Here is an 8,584-nt window from a genome sequence, read left to right on the forward strand (position 1 = left end):
AAAAAAATTGCGTCCAGATTACTGCATTTAGCCATTTTCAAGACCTTGAGAAATTGAAACGAAGTATTAAAATCATAAAGAGGGAAAGACAGTAACCAAATATAATTTCGTTTGCACATATTTTTCATTCCTCTTATATAGACACAATGTCAAAGTCAGCATACACGCCGTATGTTATAAACACTATGGAAGGAAATAGTGGGACGATGCAACAGATCCCTCTTTTACCAGCAAAACAACTTCTTCTTCTGCAACAGAAATACAGAAGTTGATATCAGTGATCAAAATCATTAGTGGCAGTTTAAACACTATTCTTGTAGGAGTGAAGAGAATAATTCATCTCAACTTACTCTGAACTTAGCTTGTTCTTGGCTGTCTATGTATGCCAGTAGATCCTCTTGCCTCATCAAAGCCTCGTGCAATGCCTGACAAGAAGAGCACAGTCAACATGCCATTGAAACAGATAACGAAATAGAACAGATAAATTAAGATATGCATGGAAATTTACAAGTTCTTTTTAGACAGCCCGAACCTGGTTCGTCAGGCATAAAGAGAAGGACAAGTACATTATGATGCAAGCAGAAAAGGGAATACGCACACACACAAATATTAGGAAAAAAAACAGCTTCATCATCAATTACTGATGTGGAATGGTACAAGTGTACAATACACTGAACTTGAGGCTGTGTGTGCACAACTAAATGCCTGCTTACAGACAAGAAAATGGCCAAAAGAAGTAGCATGTTGAAGTTTATCATATATGCTTATATGGCTGACGATCTCAGATCAACTTGAGTGAAATAAAATGGAATAGCCTAGCAAAGTATATGTCATATTAAGTGCGCCACTAAATCACTGCTTATAGCCAGGAATTTTAAATGGAAGGCTCTGGCTTATTATTCTTTAGGTTATTAAAGCGAGTAGCAAATTGTTCAGGATGCTGACACTCCCTTGCTAGGTAACCTGAGATTGTTATCATTCAGATGTCACAGAAAACAACAAGAGTTGGATCATACCTTTTTGGTTGCAATTAGTTCTGCTTCTAGTGCATCCACGCGGCAAACGGCAGCATTTAACAACTCCTCTTTCTCAAATGGCATCTCAGATGGCTTAGCTTGAAGTGTCACAACTTTTTCCTCCAGCTCACAGAGCTTCTTTAGTACAGATGAGAGAAGATCCGCCTGAGCAAATCCAGGAGTCGGGGATGGGGGCCGGAACTCTTCCTTCGGCAATGCATTGGATGTAAGCTCGGGGATGTTACCACCATGATTGGTCAATGTATCACGATACTTCCTTATTTGAGGTACTATGGAATTGAAGAAGGCAAAGAGAGTCATGAAGAAAGTCATCAGCATAGCAATAATTCGAGCCTGGGCACCTTCTGGAGCCCTTTTCGTATCAGGCATAGGAACCACTGCAGAAAATAGCTCGAAAGATGTCACACATAAAACCAGTAAGTTTCATTATATAAATTTCAAATAACAAAAGAAAGGCAGCTTGGCATTCTACTTTTACAACATGTAATAGTTACCAAGTAAAATTGCTAGCCAATAAACAACTCACGACCTTTGGCGTAGTGGTCATCTAGTTAAAAGACTCAAACAGCAATACTATCCATTACATTCCAAAAGGAGGAAAATGGAGAACCACTAAAGTGACTCAGTTGAGAAGAATCAGATTAAAATTTCGGTATGCATGTTACAGATTGTTCCCCCCCCCCATGTGTTGCACTAACTATGATAGTAGCCATAATAAATGAAACTCCCATAATCACTTAATGTGCTAGCTTCTAACATTTCCTCTCCTGCAAAAATGGACACGGGCGATTCAGGAGGAGCTGGTTGACTTCTGGAAAATCATTTTCACCAAATATGGCACTAGAGAACCCAAGGGGCAATCTATCTAGGATGGGGTCATCAACAGGCATAATTTTTGGAGACAAATAATAGCTCTAGAGAATTGTATTGGAAAGAAAAACTAAAAACCAAATTATCCTCAGCAGAAAACATCTATTTAGTTCAATACAGCTCTAGATATACCGTGTTCCAAATATCTTTAGTGCCTCCTCTTTTCTCCCTCTCAGTCTAATCGCGTAAGTGCACCTCGTTTCACACTTTTATCAGATTCTTGAGCTACCGAACAAGTAAGTCTCTTAGAACATCCAACATCATAGGGTTAGAATGGATTAATGCAGTATGGAGTCTCTTTAAACTTCGCATTCATTTCATCTCTATTCACCGATATATGAAAACTTACTTAAACTATGTACTTCAAAAAAATTATTTGTTAGGCTATATCGACCTCCACATTTTCAAAGGTGTGGCATAGCAAGTCAGTAGAACTCCAAGGCGCCTTAAGCAGTTATCCAGAAAAAACAAAAAATTAAAAAACATATACAAACATTACTGATGGGCCAAGTCCAACTTAAAGTTATATCTGTCCAATATTTATTTATTTTTTCTGATCAATCACAAAATTTGGTAAGATTTCCCAAAGTGAGTGGCCTTAACCATGGTGTGGCAACAGACTAATAATAGGTAATCTCGAAAGCTGATCCCGTCCCAGTAAGGGAAGATGCCAGCTGTCTCCTCCTTCTATATATATCCTAGCTTAAAGACCTACTGAGTGATCTGGTTTCTCAATAGGTAAGCTCGTATTTCAGAAGCCTCAATTCAGGTATGCTCTTCACTTGAATGCCAGTCTCCCTGTCCATTGGAAAGGTAAGTTCATAATTCCAAAAGAAGTAACTCAGATCCAATTTTCCTTTTCATATTTAAGAAGCAGCAACTCCTGTCAGAAGATCCTTGTTCTTCATATCACATTCCGAGCTGTTTCACGACTTTCTATGCCATGCCATACCTAAGGCAGTACGACTGGGCGGAAGGAACACAATAAGCAGTCTACACAAAGGCCTGGCTGTAGGGTTGAAACATGGACGCAACAGCACAGATCTATATATGATGGAAATCAACAAACAATCAATTCGATTTTTTATGCAAATAGTTTTTAATCAATCTCTCCTGATCTTATCACACCCATCATTCTTAACATTCTCGCTAACGCCAAGTAAGCAATCATGTTTTTTGCCTCTCATGATTTCCACTAAGGTAATGTAACAGAAGTTATTTGTTTTCAAGAAAGCATTATAAGCATTAGGTTTTAAGTTTTAATGTTACAGGGAATGACTCTCCAGGACAAATCGGGGGAAATAGTAACTCTCAGAACCAATTTTTTTTTAATCACTCACAAGGACCGGGTAGATGAAAGGTCACCCTTGAAGCAAAATTAAAAACGACTCGGGTAGATAAAAGGTCAAGTATAAAATGGCCCGGCCCAACCGAAATGACCCGGTGTATATAGTATTCATTGTTCATACCTATTTAGGGTATGAACAATCATTTTTCATACCTTAACATAATGTGTGGTCAGTAAGAAGTATGAACAATCATTGTTCACACCTATTGGAGTTAGTTTATACATCAATATGAACAATGAACAATCACTGTTTGTATGAAAAATCGGAAAATATTTATTTCAAATCCGGGCTATTTGTCCTTACGGGTTATTTTCACTCGAAAATTGTCCTTGAGAGTGATTAAAAAAAAATGTTGGTTCTGAGAGTGATTTTCACCCGAAAATGAGCCTTGGGACCAACTTCTTGTTAATGTTATAATGCAGTAAGCATAGATAAAATTCTCTAATAGGCGAAGCCATTATGCCAACCATCAAAGAATGACTAAATGCTTCTCCACTAATTTAATAGATTTATCCACATACACCAGAATAAAATACTGAGAATAGCAAAAGAAAAAAAAAAAGTTGGTGAATATATCAGTCTCTGTAGAAAACCTTAAAGTTAAGATTGCAAACCTTTAAAGGCAAAGGATCTCTGATGGGACATTTCCTTCTTCCATTCTGCATCTACTGCTTTGTCAACCATGGGAACATATTCATCATACTCTGGAAACCCAACAGAGTAGCTTCCTTTACCAGCAACTTTAGCCTGCATACCCAGAAAAGCGTACTGTAAGGTTTTGCACTTTTGCTAAAGAGATGCTATGACTTTAAAAGTATAAACAGCTCTTGAAAAAGCCAACTTCAGATCTTTAAAAGACGCGTACACGCAAAAATCATCCGGCAATACATCTAAAACATCCTTTGAGAAATCAATTATTTTTCAGTAATTTTTTATTTAAGTTTCAAACTAATCAAGATATAACTCTTCCCTGAACAATTAAACACAGACATTATACTACAATGTTATGATATACATAATCAGTCTCAAATCAAACTTTCTGCTGACTTTCGCAAACTAAAGATACATACAATGTCTGCTTTCAACAACCGAATCTGTGATAAGGAACACATTCCTATAGAATCCTATGACACATGAAACTGTTAGATTGCTCAAGAATACCCTTCACAAAACACTTCAAACAAAACCAGATATTCTGTCATAACTGCTAAAGTTCTATTGTTCAAATGGTTAGAGACAAGGCATACAGAAACAACTTTCAAACAGTTGGACAACTATCCCTGTTCAGTTCATGGCTCAGACAGTCTTCTTCGAATTAACAATCGCTTGATTTGAGGATTGCAAGCAATGAGCTTATGTGTGGAGGGAAAGGGGGGAAAAAAACAAAGGCTGTGAGTAAGGACATTTGGGAAGGAGATAAAACATTGCGAATTTGAGTTATCATATTTTGATTTACCAATCAAAAAAATATATTTGGAATTGTTACTTTATATTTTCTAACAATCTTTTTCAAGTAATATTGCTATGTTACGATTCTTGACAGGATCTTTCAAGTAAAATTACCGATTTCAAATTTACTAACAGAACTAGTACCTAAACACGTGCAGTAAGGGCATGTTGGAACAAGCCGAGATGTGACAAATTTGCTCACAAAGACTAAATTGGTGACAAGTGTTGTTATTGTAGTCTTGTAAGCAAGGGACTGACTTCCGAGGGTGTACTTTTGTGGGAAATGCTTATATGCTGGAAATTTCTGGTTCCAAATTGATGAGACTTTTATGCCAATGCAATTTAAGTGATCAATGATTTGGTGATCAATTCACCCTATTCACAAAAATTATAAATGGGGACATACTTCTTCGCGAACCGGTGTCAAGAGAGGATGTGCATAAGCCCTCATTGCTTTGGGAGAGGCAATATCTTCAGCTTCTGACCCTGACTCAGCAGTCGATGTATCTCCACCTTTTATCTGATTCAGGAAAGAAATTAAACAAATCCTCCACAAAGAATGGTATAGTGTATACATTGCAAGAAAAAACAAGATCAGACTGCAGGTTCCACAATGCACAATAAACTAAAGCTCTTACTGCTGGGTAATGTGGCTTAGCGTAAGCAATTATCTTCCCATCACTATTGGTAACTGTTACAATTTGTCTAACGCATTGTGCATCACCATTTGAAACCATCTGCAACAATGTAATGTCCAAGCAATTAATTAATGAATCCACATAAAATAAGGAGCTCTAGAAAACAAAAATTCTACATCCCGAACCTTCTTTATCATAGGGTCCTTCCACGGACCCTTATCAGACCTGAGACAACCCCCCTGATCAGCACAAGTACAAGTACCACCTAGAAATTCCGGCAACTCACTGGGAAAAAAACGCAATATATAGGAGTTTTTAGAAAAGGTTGTTTTGATCAAAGTCACAAAACATAGGTCATAGAAAACTTGGAGCAATTAAAAATAATATAATTCAAAAATAAACATACAGAATTTAAAGTAAATGAATTAAATAAAAAATAATGAAAACCCCCAAGTACCTGGCATCTATTATCTCGAGCAACTTGCTTTGGTATTTGTTTCCAAGAACCTGAGCAAAAGTTGAAGGCAATTCACACTATCAATACTCTTTCATTGTCCTCATAAAAGCCAATTCAAAATAATAAGCACTGAAAAAAACAAAAATAAATCATTCTAGTGTATACATGAATCTTGGATGTAGTTTTGGGATCAAGGAAAGACTTCACAGTGCTCCACAAAAGCCTAAAACCAGGACCAGCATTGATGATTAACATTCGGCAAAGAGTCTGCAGCATGTGGTAAACAAGTCAGAAGATAAAATAACGGCACATAAGATGTATATATTTTACATCCTACAAGAGCAAATACCTCCGGGTAATTGTCACTGTCAATTTTATTCAGCCGAATAATGAGTTCTCGAGCAGCCTTGCTGAAATTCTTTAAGCTCTAAAAGAGTAAAGGAAAGGAATAGAAGGAAAGAATCAGTTACTATGGTTTTACCAATGCATAAAAAATCACATCAAGGAACTAAAGAAAGCAAGTTGACTTACCACTCCTTGAACATCTAAAATTGTTGTAGTGGAATCAATGTGTCTTTTCGCAGCAATAGTGCAAGCTGGGAACTTTAGAGCAAAGCACCTCTCAAACTCTTGTACATGGTATTTCACATACCGATCCATAGTTGTTACTTGCATGAGTTTGTTGGGATCAACTTTTCCCAATCTTTCAAAGTAAACAGGTCTTCCCTCTTTATCAACACCATGATGACCCTGAGGGTAATGCTTTAAGACTTCATCCACCTCTTGGAATTCAAAATCCTGATGAATGAACCAACACAATAAACATGTCAATCCAACAACATAAATGGGGCACTTGCGAGATCCTCCATCGTTGTATAAAAAAAAATATTACCTCCAAAATAGTGTCAGCACCAAACTCCTTTCTCCACTGAATCATTTCAGCCCACATGTGCTTTGCTTTCTCAACGTCCATCTTTCTTGCTTTTAAGAATCTGCAATTTAAATAATCCATTAGCATGCAAACAAACAAACAAAAAACTTTTCTTTACATACAGAACCCATAAGAGAATTGATATTCACAAATTTAATTGAGTAATTATCATCAAACTTTTCTTTACCAGACAAGCATATGTTCATTAGAAGGGAGGCAAAATGTCAACCTTGAGAACTTTAAGTTAAAAAAAGTATTGTCTCCATTATAACCTCAAACTTGACATAACATAAACATTCTAAAATACTAATGTATGCAGACATGAAGAAATAAAAAAATTATTCCTTTTAACAAAAGGTATGATAGAGAGAGAGAGAGAGAGAGAGATAGTACCTCAACATCATGTGATAATTGTCATGTCTTGCAGGTAACAATTCATCCAAAATCAATGCTTGACGAAATGAATCTACAGCCTGCAGCTCCTCGACGTCCCGAACATCCTCAATTGAAACAGAACTAACTCGAGGGTCGCTTTTCCTTCGACTGCTCTTTTTCTTAAGAGAATGTCTAAATTTGGTGGAGGCATTGATTGCTTTCTTCTTCAAAGATCCAATTCTTGTCCTCCTTTCGTCTTCTGAATTTTCAAAATCTGACTTCCTTTCTCTTCGTTCTTCATGGCTCCTTTCTCTTCGTTCGTCATGGCTAGAGAACCCCTCAAAACCTGCAACATAATACACATCAGACATGAACTATTCAACATCAAAACCTGCATGCGACTCTTCCAAATAAATCAATAAAAAATGGTCAAACCACAGCCTTCACGAGAGAGTGGAGTGTTGAACAGATTAATTGATTGAGCTTGTTAATATTTGTGAATAGGTGTCTGATGATACTAGGACAATAAAAATGAAAAGGAAAGAAGACAAAATTCCTAACAAATAAAAGTAATAAATAAACAGGAACACTCTAACAAACTAAAAAACACTAGAATATCTTCCCAACCAACAAACATAGGTTCTGATAAAAACATTATGGAACTCATAGAATTATCACTTTAGGGTTTTCACCAAAACTACTCATGCCAACAATATCCCCAGTATCATTCTACAAAACGTTAAAGCAGGAAATAAACTTCCAATTGTAGAAAAATAAAATGAAACTCAACCATAAACCCAATTTACCCCCAAAAACAACATAACTAAACAATCCAGCTATAAGAAATGAACAATATACTCAAATTAAGAATAGAAAAAACAACTTCAATCTATCTATATGAAAATTTTACTTACAAGGTCTAGCAAATCGATCCAGGGGTCCCGACATCTGACAACAACTGAAACCAATGAACAACAACAACTAGTAAATTCCCAATAATCAACAATTCCAGTCCAAACAAATTCACCAAAGTCGATTAAGCTTTACCTTTCTCAGATAATTTACTTACGATCTGAAAAATTTTATGTTTGAGAAAAAGAGAGACTGAATTTGTGGAAATAGAAATTGAAAAATAAGTTATAATAAATATCGCCGATTCGAGAGAAAAAAAAAAAGACAACGAGCAATTGAAAAGGAGAGAAAAGAAGAGTTGAACACTAAAAGACAACAAGTACGTTTTTAATTGTGGGTCCTATCTAGACTTTATATATATAATAAGTACTACTACGTCATCCACGTGGCGGTTTTTGCGGGGTTCTTTTGCCGGCTTTTATTAACCTAACGGTAATATTTTTGTGTGATGAACCCTTCAACAGTTCAACTATGTGTTTTTTTAGGGTGGAGCAAACTTCAATGCTGCTAAACGATAGTGGCAATCATTTTTTGTCGGCAGACTACTAGCGCAGTAGTGTGAGGGT

General features: G+C 36.4%; 1 protein-coding gene across 1 annotated transcript; it reads right to left on the bottom strand.

Moving 5' to 3' along the window:
- Window positions 1–51: 51 nt before the first annotated feature.
- LOC147514970 (phosphatidylinositol/phosphatidylcholine transfer protein SFH8-like) lies at window positions 52–8,341 on the bottom strand. Its single transcript, XM_086585679.1, has 15 exons — window positions 8,154–8,341; window positions 8,021–8,064; window positions 7,125–7,452; window positions 6,693–6,792; window positions 6,332–6,598; window positions 6,150–6,227; window positions 5,966–6,067; window positions 5,801–5,850; window positions 5,529–5,628; window positions 5,344–5,442; window positions 5,112–5,225; window positions 3,871–4,003; window positions 1,017–1,414; window positions 351–425; window positions 52–248 (listed from the first exon to the last, which is right to left on the bottom strand). The coding sequence occupies exons 2-15, from the start codon at window positions 8,052–8,054 to the stop codon at window positions 225–227; spliced, it is 1,902 nt and encodes a 633-aa protein (XP_086441805.1). The 5' UTR covers window positions 8,055–8,064; window positions 8,154–8,341; the 3' UTR covers window positions 52–224.
- Between the last annotated feature and the right edge of the window lie 243 nt (window positions 8,342–8,584).

This window comes from Coptis chinensis, chromosome 2 (genome assembly GCF_015680905.1).
Source record: "Coptis chinensis isolate HL-2020 chromosome 2, ASM1568090v1, whole genome shotgun sequence".
In the NCBI taxonomy this organism is placed as follows: Eukaryota; Viridiplantae; Streptophyta; class Magnoliopsida; order Ranunculales; family Ranunculaceae; genus Coptis; species Coptis chinensis.

What these genes read in the sequence shown, in the direction of transcription:
- LOC147514970 (XM_086585679.1), bottom strand. Translation starts at nt 8,054, where the DNA reads ATGTCGGGACCCCTGGATCGATTTGCTAGACCTT. An exon ending in GTGCTGACACTATTTTGGAG is followed by an intron (nt 6,599 to 6,692) that starts GTAATATTTTTT and finishes TTCATTCATCAG; the next exon opens with GATTTTGAATTCCAAGAGGT. An exon ending in ACAGTGACAATTACCCGGAG is followed by an intron (nt 6,068 to 6,149) that starts GTATTTGCTCTT and finishes CACATGCTGCAG; the next exon opens with ACTCTTTGCCGAATGTTAAT.